The 17,000-nt window shown below is 51.6% G+C and overlaps 5 protein-coding genes across 5 annotated transcripts; 3 read left to right on the forward strand and 2 right to left on the reverse strand.

Moving 5' to 3' along the window:
• Positions 1–354: 354 nt before the first annotated feature.
• Positions 355–3,959, reverse strand: V8C40DRAFT_232308 (uncharacterized protein). The gene is made up of 5 exons (XM_083213113.1): positions 2,312–3,959; positions 2,121–2,256; positions 1,844–2,043; positions 1,643–1,783; positions 355–1,577 (listed from the first exon to the last, which is right to left on the reverse strand). Exons 1-5 carry the CDS (start codon positions 3,293–3,295, stop codon positions 723–725), a joined length of 2,316 nt encoding a protein of 771 aa, XP_083077618.1. The 5' UTR covers positions 3,296–3,959; the 3' UTR covers positions 355–722.
• A 3,977-nt stretch (positions 3,960–7,936) lies between these two features.
• On the forward strand, positions 7,937–12,962 carry V8C40DRAFT_232318 (DUF1765 domain-containing protein). Its single transcript, XM_083213114.1, has 2 exons — positions 7,937–11,051; positions 11,117–12,962. Exons 1-2 carry the CDS (start codon positions 8,425–8,427, stop codon positions 12,222–12,224), a joined length of 3,735 nt encoding a protein of 1,244 aa, XP_083077619.1. The 5' UTR covers positions 7,937–8,424; the 3' UTR covers positions 12,225–12,962.
• Positions 12,363–12,962, forward strand: V8C40DRAFT_91959 (uncharacterized protein). The gene has a single exon (XM_083223607.1). It carries the CDS (start codon positions 12,501–12,503, stop codon positions 12,843–12,845), a length of 345 nt encoding a protein of 114 aa, XP_083077620.1. The 5' UTR covers positions 12,363–12,500; the 3' UTR covers positions 12,846–12,962.
• Positions 12,963–13,071: 109 nt separating this feature from the next.
• On the reverse strand, positions 13,072–13,812 carry V8C40DRAFT_261316 (GFA family protein; the record flags this gene model as incomplete). Its single annotated transcript, XM_083219249.1, has 1 exon — positions 13,072–13,812. One exon carries the CDS (start codon positions 13,810–13,812, stop codon positions 13,072–13,074), a length of 741 nt encoding a protein of 246 aa, XP_083077621.1.
• An 854-nt stretch (positions 13,813–14,666) lies between these two features.
• V8C40DRAFT_232322 (Zn(II)2Cys6 transcription factor domain-containing protein) lies at positions 14,667–16,946 on the forward strand. Its single transcript, XM_083213115.1, has 4 exons — positions 14,667–14,842; positions 15,129–15,761; positions 15,832–15,981; positions 16,038–16,946. Exons 1-4 carry the CDS (start codon positions 14,783–14,785, stop codon positions 16,752–16,754), a joined length of 1,560 nt encoding a protein of 519 aa, XP_083077622.1. The 5' UTR covers positions 14,667–14,782; the 3' UTR covers positions 16,755–16,946.
• Positions 16,947–17,000: the final 54 nt, after the last annotated feature.

Genomic DNA, 17,000 nt, shown 5'->3' on the forward strand with positions numbered 1-17,000 from the left:
CTTATCTTTGGGCTATCGCGCATTGGAGGCTCGGCTTATCGCGGGTTAAAGGCGATTGGAGATGAGGGGCAGTGGGGGCGGCCAACTTGTGACGGCTTCGCCCAAGTATCGAGCCTTCTGGGGATTGGACAATTGGGGCACCGAAGTCGGCCAATGGATCCCGTCGAGAGCCGTTGCTGAAGAAAGAGAAGAAAAATAGAAAAAGAAGCATGCTTTACCATTTTTTGCGGAGCTAAACTGCATGTGGGGATTAAATCGTCTTGTATTTGATCGAAAGTAGGAGTTTCCACGACTCATACGCTGCTGGGAATGGCTGGGATTTGGTAACATCACATGAAAGAACAGCCATTTGTCACGCAAGCTGCGCTTAGTCGTGGTTTAAACAATTTGATGTCAATTGAACACTAACTTACACCATACTCAAGTCCTTCACCCCTTAGCGAATGACTAACATACACTCACAACGAACAGAACAGTATTAGGTATCTATACAGTCCCCAGCATGGGGAAAAAGAGAAGACACGAAAACAAAACATTCCCTCGAGACCAGACTTGGTGGTATCTCCCATCATTGCGTCATGCCCAACTCTTGACTGCTCATCATAACGTTCCAACTCATGACGCCATTCCTTCACCAGAAAGCCCCGGGGTATCGTATATCACCAACACCAAAATGCGTACCATGCGCCGTGCACGAGAAAACGGCTTCTCTATTGTAGACCTTACTGCTGGCTTGGAACGCTTGTGGCAGTGGATACGGCTCTCGAGGACGCTTGGGTCCTGGGGCGATACGTCAGCACTGGCACAGTCAAACCATAGCCCTCTGTTCGGCCCTCGGGGTCATGCTGATCAATCTCGACGCTGATGCGAATGTCCAGACTGCCATCGTGGCCTTTGCCGTGTGCATCATCAGAAGCTGCCTTGTGCTTCGAACCAGAACCGACTTCTCCTTTGTGTAGTTCCGAATGGCCGTCGAGTCCCAAGAACGAGTGCGCCTCGCCATTCACCTCGGGCACAACCCCGTTAGTCTGATTAGTGGGAGAATTTTCTGTCAGGATAGCAAAGTTGCGGCTGGGCATCGTGCAATTGTTGTGACCGGCAGTCTTGGTAGAGTTGCCTGGATCCTTGTCAAACAGATCCAGCAGAGTTTCGTCAGTCTTAGAGTTCATGTGATGGATCTTGTTTCGTCGTGCAAGGAGATTGGCCACGGCTTGAGGAGGGGGCTTGTTGACAATGGCCGACGAGACAACGTTGACCATGTACCTGCTGTCTTCCTCGGCGGGGACCTTGAGCTTGGGGTTGGAGTAGAAGCGACCCAACGCAGCCAAATGAACATCGCCTCCCAGGATGGTAGTTCGCACGGAGAACTCAGCCGAAAGCTTTTGAAGCTCCACAACCAGCTGGGCTCGCTCAACCTTGTGTGTCTTGGCCGTATAGTGATCATCAAGATCATCAAGCAAGTCTACACTTCCGTCAAAGTGATTGAAAAAGCCACCGCCGACACCAAATCGTCGGTTGAGGAGCTTGACGGGGCCGATAAGAGGGCTTCGAAGAATGTTCTCTAGCCAGGTCAAGCGCTGTGATGTAATTTAATTAGCAACCGTGTTCTCCGTGACAAAGCATAGTGATAAAGTGGACGTACAGGATAAGCAATCGGGATGCCGAGAAGCAGAATCAAATGCTTGATAGGCTGGCCAGATCTGGCAGCGGCGCTCAACTCATCACGCGCTCTTTGGAAAATCAGGTCATATGTTTCAGGATAATTGACTTGGTGTCGAGTACGCTGAAAGTCTTGTTAATCACCGTATACAAAATAGAACCCATACGAAAGGTAGTTACTCACCTCAGTTCGGGCATCGATGCCAAGAAGAGCGATACGGGCACCCAATCGGGTGTAGATGTTAAACGAATGTTCCGCAACATAGGGTCCAGGCTTGTTTCCGACGATGTACTGCGGTTCGGTCTTTCCGGGTGCAACGTACGTGTCAACCAGCTGATTTGGATCAATGCCTTGAGTGCCATCGACGTCGTTATCGGCAAAGTCTGTAGATACAGTGATTGATTAGCACCATATTACTTATACATCTCCCGTGTATCTGAAACCATGCAGTGAAGCTTACCGGATGTGTATGTTGATGGTGGAGGAGGGAGATGGTGCTGGAAGAGCATGTAGTACTTGTGGGCAGTGCCACCAATGCCGCGGAAAACGTCGCATTGCATGAACTTATCTACATAGGACCCGAAACCATCGATAATCTGTATGGCGCATTAGCTTGGGCCTCTATATCGGGCTATCGAGGGTGGTACAAACATCATGGTCATCCCAGATATTGATCTGTGGGATCTGGCCGTTGGCCGTCGAAAAAGGTGCCGTGTTATACCAACGGAGGTAGTTTTGGAGATAGTAATCGTCGCACTCGGCACGAAGCTTCTCAGGGAAGGGGTACTCTTGTCGCTTCTTGGGGTTGCCAATGTCCGTCCAAGTGCGCAAGGGACCGTGGACTCTGATGCCATCGTTGTAGATCTGGTCACCACCTCCCACCATGACGTGGAGAGGCGCAGCTTCATGCTTCCGCATAACGTCGTTCCACAGGCATGGACCGCTCCAGGCCTCCTCATCGGTGCCGACGCTGAAGCCATTGCAGGAGTAGAACATGATGCGCATCGACTCGTTTATGGCGGGGATGAAGAAGCGGTTGATTTGAGGCTTATGGCTGGTGGAGAACCGTAGCTGTGGCACTTGATATTCGTAGCTCGCCTCATTGGGCTCGAGCGGCACGCAAAGGCTGAATGCCCAAAAAGTGTTGCGTTTGTCGGAATACAGACGCTCACCATCGATCCTGGCCTCTCCTTGTCCGCCGCCAACTCGTCGCAAAGCCAGCGAGGGGTGGTAGAGTACCTCCTTGCCACCGCCCTTGGTTACAACAAGAACGCTGCCATACCAGTAGCCCTGATCCATTCGACGGTAGTTGAGAAGAGGACCGCACACGATCTCTCTGCCATCTGACGCCTCATGTTGTGTGTGGTCGACGGCCGGTTCTTCGCCATTGTGAGCAGCCAGATGGATGGGCTGGTGGTTTCCCGATGAATGCCCGTCGCCCTGAGGCTCAATGCGGGTGGAATGGAGATAGTCAGCCAGATCATTGGTCGTGTCAGTTGTCGTAGCGTCGCGCGCCTGAAGATGCGCCTCGTGGCGGGCGTATTTGGTCGACTCTTGGTGGCGCCATTTGCTACTTGACGCGTATGGGTTCTGAGGGTCGATATCGCCCAGATCGCCGTCGTGTTGCGATGCCATGCTTGCGATGCTGTATTATTGTGCTGGTATGTGCGATGAATGGATGATCTTCGTATGAGAAATGTAATAACAATGCAGTTCTACCCCGTCGGCAGTGGTAAATTGCTTGTTTGGATTTCGACTCCCGAGTCCCCCAGTTGGCGGCCTCTGCGATTCCTGCAGCTTACCGACGACGCCCGTCTTGAAGGATTTACTGGCCGTCAATCTCTGGTCGCGCACCCGGATGGATTGCATGCGCAGAAACAGCTTCAAACCGCGATTCCCGGCTTTGTCCTTGACAGATGCAGATTCAAAGCGCCACCCTGTGTTTCTGGGGAATCGAGCTTCAGCAACAAAAACTTTGGCTACGAACGAACGGCGACAGTTCAGTAACCTTGAAATTATTTGGCCTGTGGAGCTGCGGGAGCTTGGGGGAGCTACTTTGACGCTACAGCGAGTGCTAGCACGGGGATCTGGCGACTTTACTGGGCTGGGGGCAGGCAGGACAGGGATTGCAGCAGTTTGCACAGGCGCAAACAGGCGGGAAAAGGGACTAAGGGGGCAGCTAGTGTGGACCGGCGTCGCCAATGACGACAGGCGGCTTGTTTCTTTTGAAGATTCCTCGCCAGCAGAGGGATGCCGTACATGAAGCCGTGCAGCGGCCATCGTATCGTGGCCTGATGGCTCCATGTTGTAGCTGGCCGGCTTCAAATGATATGTTGTTTCTACAGCACGTTTTGCACTCGTCTTCTCGTTAATATTTCTTTTTCGTCCAGATGATCCATTAGGGTTGTACTGCACTCCCACTCCTTAGGCAGTACAGTATGGGCCGACCTCAAAGTATTTTAGGGAGCCAAGGAGCGTCAGAGATGACACGGTCATGCCAAGCAAAAACTGCGCCTGGATTGCCCCCCCTTCAGGGTTGCCAGAGTGACCTCAGCTTCTCACGCACGCAAGTCACGCCCACATCCTGAGGAAACGACTGCAGCATCTGGTGATCAGGGGTAGCGCAGTCAAAAGAAACGCGCCAAAGGGAGATGAGCTGATTGGCTGATTGGACAGAGGCCAAATGCCGAGACTTGGGGACCTGTGAAGGCGATTTGAACGGATCTATCTGTATTGAAATCTCGGAGACGGGCGATGCAAGCACATGATAAGACGTCGAAGGGACGACGATGAAATTGAGCTCCAGCGAGATTGCGGTGGGGCGCCATGGTTTGTAGATCGAGACTGCAGAAGCTGATCTTCCCACGTCCTCGGAAATATGTAGTGCCGATCAGCGCTTCTGGAAAGCCTCCAGATCATAGGGCTTCTTTACAGTGTAAGAGAGAGACTTCAATAGCGCTCTAGATGAGAACTGCTGCCTGCATGAAAAGAGACAAGATCAAATCATAGAAGAGCAAGGGGAATCTCCGATAATCCACACATTTACAGGTTTCCTTGTGGACAAATATTCCACCTCGTCTTATTACCAACATAGGTAGGAAATATTTCCTGTCAAGTTTCCAATCGATGGAGTATTGCCGGGTCCCGGTGCATTATGTAATCACGATGCCCCTCCATAAACTCCCGAGAAGAATTTTTTTCCTCGCTGGCCCAAACCTCATTTTGTTTTCAGCTCGACATGCATCTGTGTATTTCGAAAAAGCCGAAAGCAAAAGCGGGCTACGCCCGTCGCCATTGACAATCCCCTCATTAGGGGGCTCACATTACTGTCATGGATGCACCCTTGCTATAGATGTCTACCACCTGGGCCGTGTAGGCCTTGCTCAGGGATGAAAAATCCCACCGCAAAGCTGCACTGATATGGCCCTTGAGGAGCAACGGTAGGTCAAAGTGAACTGTGATACCATAAGACAACATGAACGGCATATGTGTGTACAGCAGCGAGCTTTTTCAGGTGCTCGAATCGCTGAAGGATGTTTTCAACGTGCCAAGATCAAATTCTCTCCCTGCTATTACCAAACACCGATGTCTTGATAACCCCAAGGGCATGGTGCATGACGTTAGGGAGACAACTTTTAACCCTTTTTATTTTTTTATTTTATTTTTGTGATGTAGTGGTGGCATTGTGCGTTGAGTTCCTTTCGGCTGGCTGCTTTGTGCGAGGGTCACAGAACCACTGCCAAGGATAGAGATCGTCGCTCTCCTGTCGAGGGTGTCGTATTCTCAACTCACCGGCATAACTGGTGAGCCTTGTGAAGTCACTCGGTGCATACGTTGTGCACCTTGATGGTGTTGTGATGCATGGTTTCTCGGGTGCTACCTGATGCTTGTCTGAAAACAAGGCCGAAATTCCTGAAAAGCCATGGTGCTGCAGCCAGTTGTAGCCGGATCTATGAAGACTTCGGCCACCTCACCAAGCTGAAACCCATACCAGAGCGGCGCGGCATCAACACTATTCCGTACTCCATTGCTGTGCTCGTCCTAGGCCTTCATGTTACCGTCTAATGCTACCTTTTGGAGGCAACCTTTGAACCATAGTCATCTTAGAGGGGCGCGCTGTGCTTGCCAAGAGCTACTACTCTCAGCTATTGCGACCAAGCCCCATCGCCAAAGCGTTTAGGCCACTCCGCGGACTCGACTTCTCGGACGCACTTGTTCCAGCTCAAGCCCCTCTTAGTCTACAGTTCAGCTTGGTTGGCCCGGCTTCTACTTTACCCCATAGTTTGAAGTCCGAAGTGCGAGTAGTAGTTTGGCTGTCTAGTATGATCCGTGTCTGCCCTGCTTATCTTTCTTTCTTAGTTTTCGTGTGCTCTGAAGCAATGGCGAATCAATATTGACGTAGCTGCGCGGAAGAGAGCTGAGCTGTGAGACAATAGAGATATGAAACAGGGCTTGCATGCGGCTTGATTTTGATTGATAACAGTAAGCGTTGCACGGCGCACACCGCCCAGACGGCTGCAGAGTAATGCCGTGATGTGAGGGCGAGAAAGCTTCCATGTTTATGCAAATGAGCGCAATTGGATGTTGACTCTGGACTCTTACAACTGCCGAGGTCTATGGAGCACTCACTCATACGAGTATTCTGTACAGTCCAAGTGGTCAACTTCAATTATTACCATGGGTACCTACATGCACGTGGGCTCTAAACAGTTCATCGAGCGTTATGACGACTGCAGGGCGGCGCCTTCACACATCTCACTGCATGTACCTTTAATGGGGCATTTAATTACACTCAATCATCCCTAATTATGGCACGATAGCTGTGGAACCGTTTCCCGTCTTTTTTCTTTCTTTTCTTCCGAAAGCTCATGCTTGTGCGAGTCACGTACCTGTATCCAGGTACGGAGTACTCCGTGCAGTAGCCTATTCCGCGGAGAGAAGGTAATTGATCTTTGTTCTTTTCGTCTCATCTTCATCTTATGCTCGGCAGCTGCGGCGCGGCGTCTTCTCGCACTCCGCAGTAGCATTATACTTCGTAAGGGGCGATTTCAACATGCATTTGGCTAATCAAGGTGACGAAATTGATCTGCGCTGTTTCATAAAGGCTGTGGCGAATGAAGTTGCGGAGAGACACAGACTGTTGAGATCTGCACTGCTGATGCTGGGGATGACGGCACACCTGCACACCTACAGGAGGATGCAACAGTAGGGCGTTTGATGTGAGTCGTCGGAGTCGGACAACCGTATGATGCCTTTGCATCGCAGACGGAACTGGTGATTCGTAGCCGTCGCGCCACTTTTTTTGCGGGGAAGTATATGCTACGAGGATATTGGATGTTGTTATTGTCGTTGTTCACCGTCGATGTCTCAGGACATGGACGAGCGCGGTCAATGACATGGCGCCGGATGCCATGCATCTTCCGGCTTCTGCGCCTTGGGGATACAGTTATGACGATGCAAGAGTGTATCAGGACGGCCTTTGTCTATGAAACTGAAATCAAGATCAAACTGCTCCATCTTTGTTTACGTTTCTCAACATCTGTACAGCTCAGCCCATCGCGCCACGGCTCACCCGCTGCCTTAGCACTTCGATACTTACCAAGGTGGGCAACGGCCGGAGACTCGCGATGCGACTTAAAATTTGATGGCTTGGATGGACTTGGCGTACGGCAGCTAGTTACGCTAATAGACGAAGCCACCGTTTGGAACGTCTTGAGAATGGATGTAGAATTCTCCTTTTTTTCTTTTCCTATTTCCTTTATCCTTTTTACCATTTTATCGATGGATGTGTTGATCGAGAGCGGGCGACAGGGAAGTACAGTAGAGACATGAGTCCTCGCTTCTCGGTCCCCTATGCCCGGATTCGTCGTCAATGCAGCCCGGAATTGGCGCGAACGGATTGAGCGCCTTGAACGCATCGATTCGCTGTGGCGCAACCTGTTCAAGTACCACTGTAACTGTACATGACGCTTCATGTCTCTGTAAGCGCCCAGGGCCTCTCTCTGCCTAAAAGCTTTGTCATTTGAGGCGTGATGATCTTGTTCAATGATTCAAAAGTCGTGAAGCTTAGCGCTGGTGCTGGCGCTGGCAAAGAGACTCAAAGGGCTCTAGTGCAAGTCCCGATCCCCTGAATGGAGTTCGCACACCTACTGTATTTAATTAATTAATCCAATTCTACGTCCGGGCATCTCGCCAAAAACAAAAAAACTCCCCCATTGGCGCTGTAGGGATTGCTCACTAGCCGACGCCACCGGCAGCCGCATCCAATCTGCCCATCTCCGTCATTCCGCTCTCCTGGGCGCAATCGGCAGGCCATTTGTGCAGTTCCCTTTGTGCGCCTTGTATATCGACTCGACGACTTTTTTTTTTCCCAATCGGCCAGGCTGCCGTGGCAATTCTCTCGATGCGGTTGCAGACCGTTCCCGGAAGCCTTGCCTGTCTATCGTTATCGTGATTTGCAGTTTTTTTTTTCGCCTCCTTCTTTTTAGCACCGGCTTTCAATCTCGTTGCATCACAACCCTGCAGGCCCCCCCCTCGCTTCTCATGCGGCCTTGAGTCTGGCACTCTCTCTCCCATTCAGCGCTCCAAACCGCTGCTGCCATTTAGTCACTCGCTCAAAAGGAATGTTGAATTAATTCAGACAGCTTTTACGGGTCGATACAGACGTTTGGACGGCGACAGCGTCTTGCGGAACTCATCGGATCTTGCGGCCAATATCTGAACCAGCATCAGAAACCAGAAACCGCCAAGGTGCTGGTCATGCAATGAGTGGAACGGCAATCATGGCCCCGGCCGTGGAAATCTCCTCCCTCTCCTTCTCTCGACGATCCCATTCTTCTCCCGATCTTCCGTCATTACCATCACAAGCCAAGTCACCCTCGCTTGGCCAACCCATCTCGACCGATCACACAGCCTTGGATATGAAGAGCCTGGCCGAGATCGCGACGTTTGAAATACCCTCCTTCAACTCCGACTTGGACCTCAAGCTCGACATCTCTCTTCCACTCGCTCTAGAGACCAAGCTGGCCCCTTCTACTACCTCCTCCGAATATGTCGACCCCAACCCCCCTTCTCCACCAACAACCTTGCAACATCTACGCACAAAATCTGCGGCCTCCTCCAACGATGGGCCTCGCTCATGGCTGCGCAGCTTGACGACCATCCGAGATACCCAGTACGAGGACAACGAGGATAACGAGGACGCTGCTGCTCCTCCATTCGACGAACCACGGCGGCCCGCTACAGCAAACGAAGTGCCCATGGACAGCGACGAGGCAGCTCGCCGAACGGCCCGGGACCGCGCCCAATCCACATCTGCGAGCTTTGCCAGCTTCACCAAGAGGTCGTGGATTCCGTCGTCGCGCTCGCTGCCCAAAGTCCAATCAGACGCTCCAGCTCCAGCCGCGACGAGCGTGAAGCAGGAAGCGAAATCGAACCGCTACCAGCTGAAACGGGCTGTGACGGCCAGCATCCAGGAAATTACGACCAATCAGACGACCCAAACCCGCTTAGTCGACTCAGGTGCTAAGCCCGCGACAAAGGGATTCGCTCGTGCCACCAGCTACTTCTCCAGGATCAAGCAAAAACCCGCGTCCACGTTGTCTAAAACAAGTGACAGCATTGGCTCCGATTTTAGCTGCGCCTCGTCTGCCACCAGCTTGGCTCAGCCGGGCTCCAGCAGCATCGACACGCATGTCTCGCAGTCCGCCTCTTCTGCAGAGACCAACTCCACGACGCTCACCACAGATGAGTCGTCGAGCGAAATGCCAGCGCGCATGCCCGATCCCCTGTGGTCGCAGTTCAAGAATTTGGACCTCGAGTTTCGCGGGTTCGCCTCAAAGGCCGTTGCCCAGCAGTGCGCTCTGATCCAGTCCCTGTTTCTGCCCTTTCTCAAGAGCACCACCAGCCAGCAGTCACTTAGCGGTCTGCGGCCCGAAGATGTCGACTGCAGGGCTTCCATCCTCAACAAGTGGTGGGGCGGCGTCCTCGACATGCTTGAAGTGCAGCACCAACAGCCGGTCCCGGGCCTTGATCGGCAGCTACTCTTCGAGACGGCGACCACCATCATGATGCGGCTTGAGTGGCGCCAGACAACATCTTACTTTATGCCCTTGTCGGAACGGTCCCCTCAGGACCGGACGCGGGCGAGGTCATCCACCAACTCATCCAACTCATCGCAAAGCTCAAACCAGTCCGCCATGCTGGCAGAGTCGGCTGAACACAACATCAGGACCATGTTCGTGTCCAACTTGGTGAGGCAGATGGCTTTTGTGGTCGAAAAGATGTCTCTCCGCCACGTGCCCCCAAGCTTGATCGAGTTCGCTGGCAAGACGTGCGCATACGCCTTTTTCTTCGCGCCCGGTGTGTCTGATATCTTAGTGAGGCTTTGGGGGCTGACGCCCGACTTGATTCGCCGTGTCGCTGAAAGCATGGGCCTGGGTCGCAACAGCAGCAGTTCGCCAGTTGATGAGGAAATTACAGCCTCATTCCCACCGAGGCTGAGTTCCTTGGCTTGGTCTTCGCCTCGAGGAATGTGGGCCACTCTGAAACGCATCCCAAAGATGCCTTTGCTCGTAGCGAGAGTACCATGGACGGGACCCTGGGTGATGCGATGGAAAGGTCGCGATACCGATCTTCTCTTCATCTTCTGCAGACACTTCCACATACTGTCCGACCAATTTATGCCCGAGGGTCTCTCTTTGACTGAGAAAGCACATTCGCCTGCATTCGTTCTTGTTCATGCACAACTCTTGTCGATTCTAGATGGCACCATCCACCGCCAGACTACCTTTGAGCCTCAAGGCTCTCTCTTGGCCAACTCGGCTCGGGGAGCTGAAGCAGCAGCCTTGCAAATGCCTATGCCACCAAACAACATGATGAAGAGCATGGCGGAAAATAGACTGGTCGTGTTGTTAAAAGACATCCTGTCAGATAGCGCCTCTCTATACCCGGGGGCGAGACATACATTCGCCGAAGCTTTCTCTGCGCTGTTGAAAGCTGCTGCGAGCAGGACTTCTAGATACAACAGCACCGCATGCTCGACGCTGTGTGATCTGTTGGAGGAAGTTATCCTAATCTACCACCGGGCTGAGACGGCTGAAAACCCAACCTGTTATACTGACTGGCCTTTTTGGGTTGAAGTTTGCAAATTGGCCTTGACATCACTGAACACTCTTTCAGAAATTCGAATGATTTCCTTCATTTTCACGATATGGGATGCCATAACCAAAGATCCCGAGCAGAAGATGACGGTATGCCGCGACTGGCTGTTGACGGAAGAAACCTTTAACACTTTCTTCAACAACTGGTGCCCGATGGTGCGAGCCTATTACATGCGTCTTCTCTGCTGGAGAATATGCCGCGACAAGGGTAGCCAGAATGATACAGACATGTAAGTCAAAAGATTCTTACTAATAATATTCTGAAACAGAATCAAGGGCTAATTAGTATCTATAGGGAAATATTTGCTCTGGTTTCAAAGAGGCTCAAGAGCGTTTGGTCGCATTATCTATATCTTCAGCAGGCTGCCGAGGAAACTGGCCAACCAGGTCCCGCCACAGAACCAATGTCACCCACGCTAGGAAAGCGATTCATCATCATACGTCAGGAAATTAGTGTACCTCAGCCGGGCCTATTTGTGACATTTGATACTTTCACCAAGGCGTCAAGCATAGTGTCGCCCACCAGCGACAAGAGCGCCGACGCAAGCCTTCTGGCCAAGAATGATCCTAAGAAAAAGTGGTCTATTCTCAAGTTACTAACATTCACTTCGACGGCCTCTCCTGATACAAAAACCACCACGGATTCCCCATCTACAGACGACGGACTTCAGAATGCACGACGCGAGGTTGCAAATTCTCGGGCGCGACAGAACGCTTCCGCTAGCCCACCCAGGACGGCCAAATCCGACAAGAGCGTGGACTCTGATGGCTCGAACCCGGTCTTTGAAGAGCCCAAGTTTACGTTCAAGTTTGTTCTGGGCTGGCCGCAGCCTAACCAGCAGCCGTCTCCCATAGACCGCATTCTCGCACGCCCGAGACTCCCTACACCAGCACAGGCAAGACTTGGCTTCCAGGCAAAACGTGGGGGTGGCCCGACCCTCCCCCCACTCATGATACCCACGAGGAAATTTTCTGGCAGTTCACAGGGTGGCTTGGTGCAAGCAGCAAGGAATGCAAGCCCACTTAGCTCACCAGTCACAGAGCCTCGTCGCAAGTTGTCTCTCAGCGGCGGGGTAATACCAGAAGAGTTTTCGTCTACCAGCGGCTCCGAGACAAATAGCGGCGCTTCGACACCCAGTGAATCCAGGTTTCTTCCTTCTCCTATCGTCCACCTGACGCCGAACGAAGAAAGGCAGGGAGACGCCAAACCAGAGGCTGTAAAGCCCGCTGGCGTGTTTGTCAAGAACTTGGTCTACTCGGGACGTGCGTTGTCCGAGTGGAGTCTCGTGATAGCGGAATGTAACAACTTTGTTGAGCGCCGCCGCGACGAGGGCATCGGCTCACTAAGTGAAGTTGAAGTGCCGTTGCTCGGCGTTGAGGGATTCCGCAAGATGGGTGGCTAGTCCTTGGACAGCTACAAACCGAAGAAAAAAAAAGCAACAAACGAAGCAAAAATCAACTATTATTACCTTCAAGTAAAGGCAACTTTCAAGTTCCCTTTCATCTTATCTTCTTCTCAAACACACTCTCTCCCCACCCATCTCTTCTTCATATCTGGATTTTTACGAGCGGCATATATGGCGTGCTATTTACCTTCTATATGACCTAAACTCAACTGGCGTTGGCGAGGCTCCGACATTTTGATTCAGCGTATTTTCTTCTTTTTTTCGGTAATTAGCATGATTTTGCACACGGGAATATTTATGCACTTATTTGGTCGAATTTCAAGACGGTATATGAAAAAGAAAGATAGCAGAAATTACTTTTGGCACGTTTTTTACACGTATCTGCTCCACAGCAGGAACAATCATAATTATCATTCAAAAAAAGAGAGGTTCGATCTGGATAAAGCAAAGACATCACCGGTATACCCCTCATTGGGAGATGTGGCTCTGGTGCCATGGCTAGTTGGCACTTTACTGTGTTGCTGCGGCCTGTTTTATTCATGTTTGCAATCTTCTTTGGTTAGTTTTTGGGACTTATTTTATGTTCATTTCGCTTGCGGTACCTATCTATTGATGTAGGAACCCGAAAAGAAGGGAGGCATGGAAATGTGGAGGAATACGGATTTAAATACCCCTGATTTGAAACTGAGGTTGTGGTGGGCGTCAAGATTTAAATTTAAATAAACAAAATCATGAGCAAAACGAGCTGCAAGGTTCCTTGTGTGTGTGCATGCAATAATCATTTCGTATATCTAGCGATTCCAGATGTCTAAATCTCGGCAAACTGAGCCTTGATTCGGGATGTCTAAATCTTAGCAAACTGAGCCTTGTAAGCGGCCTTGAGCTGCTTCCTCCACGCGACCTGCTTTTCCAAGAGGGCGTCGACCCTGGCCTTACAGTCGGGCCTGAAGAAGACGGACCTGTCCGGGTACTGGCCCTCGAACTGGGGCTTGCCGTCGTTGATGGCGATAAAGTCCCTTTTGCTGCGGGTGAAGATGTGCACGTCTGGCTCGAGCTCCCAGGGCTTGTCGAGGGTGCTGGTGATGAGGTATGTCATGAAGAGGCCGCCGTCTGCGTAGTAGTTCCAGAGGCTGCCGCGGCACAGGGGGCATTGGGCGACGGTTTGGCCGACTTTTGATTGGGTTGGGATTGTCACTAGGATGGGAGAATTTGGTGCAGCAGAAGCAGAAGCAGAAGCAGCAGTAGTAGAGCTTGTGGATTGAGGAAGAACAGTTGCTGTGGTTGCTGCGTTGGTGAAGTCGGCAAAGGCGGGGAGGACGCCGCATACGGCTGGAGACGACGAGGCTTGCGCTGCTGCGTCGGCCTTGCTGGGCGGGGTGGTGAGGGGGCTGGATGGGAGGAGGGTGATGGCGGAGGACTCGATGATTGCGTTGATGGCGAAGGCGCTGCCGATTTGGCGCTGGCAGAGGGTGCAGTGGCAGGTCTGGACGATGAGAGGGGGGAGGTTGATTTGGTAGCGGATGTGGCCGCAGGGACAGCCACCTTGCATGGGGAAGAGGCCTTTTCGATCTGCGTAGTGCGGCATGGCTATTGATATGTTTCAAGATGGAAGAAATGAAGCAATCTAGACTATGGGCTCGTGGGTATGAAAGTGGTGTAAGAGGGGAGATACAAAGTGGCCGAGAGGGGAAAACGAGTTTGTCTATCCGAGGTTCTGTTAAACAAAGGTGGGGTAGCTTGCAGCCATTCAGATGCGAGGGGATGGCCGAATGAGGAAATTGGTGGCGGATCTGGTAGGTCAATGAGTCGTTGCCAACGGAGTATAAAGAATCGGAGCTTTTTTCTGATGGCGGAGTGGTTCTGGGGAATGGGGGCTGTTTTATTTCGACTGCCGTGGCTGGGATGACGGCTTTTCGGGGTGTGGCTGAATGGGGAAGTGTTGAGGCTTTGGGTTTGTGAATTTGGGGATTTGGTAAGTTCTCCGAGATGATTACAAAATAAATGAATTAATTCTGCCGAGAAGCGACTTTACCGAGGCTGGGGGGTTCTACTACGACGACTGTATGGTTTTGAGTGGAAGCAGTTTATCAAAACATGAGGAGCGTCGATAAGGATATACTGAAAGTAGTAATATCTTGGATAATGATGGTGTTGGTGTTTCAGCAACTTCCAGAACCATGTAACGACACATTTTGGACGCGCCACAATTACACGTACAACTTAGCCCCAGTTTGCAGGATAGCGTACCCTCTCCAACGTCGCTCCAAACGTCAACTCCAGAGGCTGAGCTCCCCAAACAGCCCCTCACGTGGTCTCTCTAAGCGGGGCCGGCGTTTCTCATGTCCGCCGACGCCGTTGATTGGCCCAATGCTGGAGCGGGCCGCCAAGGACGCAACGCCCCCCCACCTCGAATGGCATTTCCTCTTTGTCTCATCGCATCGCAGACATTCCAGAATTCCAGACGAGGCCTCCCAGGCGACATGCCTAAAACCGCGCTGGCTTCTCTCTTGTCATTTTACTGTGACTGAACAGAGCGAGTGAAACGCTGTGCCGCCATGCCCAACACAGGCAGACCTAGCCGGGATTGTCACCTGTGCCGCCAGCGGCGAGTCAAGGTCAGTGTTTTATATACGTGTATGGATGATTGCATCAAGTCGATGTGAATGAAAGGGGAGAGAGGCCGGGATATATAAATCGCCATCGGGTGGGTCTGCGGCAGTCTTGTGGCCATTTCTGCAAGGCTGTCGATGTGTGTCACTGCTCGTTGGCTCATGACTGGCGCTTGGCAGTCGCATCGGCTTGCTTGCTTGCGTTGGCTCGGATCGGGGATCGTCTCGTCAGCTTCCGTGCCGTATTACATCTGCTCCTTGCTCTACCTACTTACACCTTCGTCTCATGTAGTGCGACCTTGCCCGTCCCGCCTGTCAGAGATGCATCAAATACGGCGCCCAGTGCCCGGGATATCGGGATCAACAGGAGCTGGTCTTCCGCAACGCCGATCCTACGGTTGTCAAGAAGCGCAAGAAGCGTGCGCCCGTGCCGCAGTCCCCTAGCAGCCAGTCATCGTCGTCTTCGTCTTCGTCTTCGTCATCCGATGGAGGAGTGCTCTCGGTGCCGAGTCTCTCTCCGAACGGGGACTTCGTCTTCACTTCCTCAACGGACCTTGTCTTGGTCAATGGCGCAAACTACAATGCGCGACCTCCGCTCCTCCGGCCGGTGTATGAACACTGGACGTCCCATTCCGTTCCCATCATCCTTGATGTCTACTCAAACCTTGACTTCATCAAGGACATGTATCGCGACTACACAGACGACGGGCCCCTCATCTGGGCTGCCCATCTCTTTTCTCGCACCTACGTGACTAATATGCAGTACTCGACGGCTTTGAGTAGGGACTCCGATGCTGAAACGCAGCGTGAGTTGGGTGGTTACCTAGGCAAGACCCTGAGTTTAGTCAGCGAGGCACTCAAGACGCATGAAGGTGCTCAACGAGATGATGTTCTCGCCACGGTATGGATTCTTACCAATTACGAGGTAAGTAAGGCTCTGATGCTATGCATTTAAAACAAGCAATTCTCCATATCAGAATCTCACCAGCCGATAGTTGCTCATTGGATCCCTTTCTCGCACTGAAGTCCTCAGCCCATGGCATTTACACGCCCGTGGGTTATACAGCATCCTGAAGGCAAGGGGCTGCGCTCCTCTACTCAAACCTGAGGGTCGCAAATCCTTCTGGCCAGCCTATAGCATGGTGGTAGGTATCATTTATCTCATAGTAAGGCTCATCATATGTGCTGACCCAACATACAGCAAATTCAAGCTCTCATTACCAATACAGAGTGTCCTCCGGAATCCAAGGAATGGCTTGAAACAATAGAACGGTTACTACCGCTACATCCGGGCGAGGGCCTAGGGCTGGCCATCTCCGACTTTATCATCAAGATTTGCAGCGTTCAGGCTCGTATCTTCAATTTCCTCCGACGTCGTGACTTTCCAGGGGCATCCAGAGATTATCCCGATCTCTTTGCTCAGATGAAGGCTGCCGAACAGGAATTCGAAGAGTGGGTTGAAAAATACTATGTCGGGACTCACATTTTAGAGATTTATGCAATGAGCCTGTACCATTCCGCCATCGTCAAAGGGTACCATGTTATGCGGCTCCTCATCAACTTTCTCACACATTACCCCCCGTGCCAGATTCCTCTCGAGCAGCTCAAGGAGGATCGAGAATACAGCGTCAAAACGGCCCAGAATGCGGCGCAAGGGATTTTAGAGAGCGTCCCACATGTACTCGGACCCCTCTCTAGTAGCAAAGTCAAATCTCCCAAAACGGTGTTTGATGCCCTGCGAGTCATATGGCCGCTTATTTCCGTGTATCTTATGGACATTTGCCGGTCGGAACAGCGACTCGCTGCGGAGGGCCTTCTTTTCTATATTGGTCGAGAATTAGGAGTGCGACAGGCGTTGAACACGTATCCGGACACGTTGACTCTACCACCAGAGGCAAAAGAACCGCTGGGAGTATGATTTATGATCTGACTTTCATCAAAGAAGTTTGTAGAAAGAAATGTTTTGAGGGCATGTAGACACAAGGTTGTTGTCGCTGGAACGATGACTTGGCATGGATTGGCCATGATTGCTGGATACCTACCTGAATTTCCTTGTTTCACTTCTCTTAGATACCAGTAATACAAATATTTGAATACTATACAACTGAATGGAGTTGATCGCAATTGGTATTGGCATAGATAATTTTAAATCTTTGAGTGTAGT

This window comes from Trichoderma camerunense (genome assembly GCF_050948025.1).
Source record: "Trichoderma camerunense strain CBS 138272 chromosome Unknown V8C40scaffold_2, whole genome shotgun sequence".
Classification (NCBI taxonomy): Eukaryota; Fungi; Ascomycota; class Sordariomycetes; order Hypocreales; family Hypocreaceae; genus Trichoderma; species Trichoderma camerunense.

Bases quoted from the DNA above. Each gene is read 5' to 3' on its own strand.
- V8C40DRAFT_232308 (XM_083213113.1), bottom strand. From the start codon at position 3,295: ATGGCATCGCAACACGACGGCGATCTGGGCGATATCGACCCTCAGAAC. The intron at 2,257-2,311 runs GTTTGTACCACC...TGCGCCATACAG, and splicing joins ATATCTGGGATGACCATGAT to ATTATCGATGGTTTCGGGTC. The intron at 1,578-1,642 runs GTACGTCCACTT...ATTACATCACAG, and splicing joins GCATCCCGATTGCTTATCCT to CGCTTGACCTGGCTAGAGAA.
- V8C40DRAFT_232318 (XM_083213114.1), top strand. From the start codon at position 8,425: ATGAGTGGAACGGCAATCATGGCCCCGGCCGTGGAAATCTCCTCCCTC. The intron at 11,052-11,116 runs GTAAGTCAAAAG...TAGTATCTATAG, and splicing joins AGCCAGAATGATACAGACAT to GGAAATATTTGCTCTGGTTT.
- V8C40DRAFT_91959 (XM_083223607.1), top strand. From the start codon at position 12,501: ATGATTTTGCACACGGGAATATTTATGCACTTATTTGGTCGAATTTCA.
- V8C40DRAFT_232322 (XM_083213115.1), top strand. From the start codon at position 14,783: ATGCCCAACACAGGCAGACCTAGCCGGGATTGTCACCTGTGCCGCCAG. The intron at 14,843-15,128 runs GTCAGTGTTTTA...CGTCTCATGTAG, and splicing joins GCCGCCAGCGGCGAGTCAAG to TGCGACCTTGCCCGTCCCGC. The intron at 15,982-16,037 runs GTAGGTATCATT...CCCAACATACAG, and splicing joins GGCCAGCCTATAGCATGGTG to CAAATTCAAGCTCTCATTAC.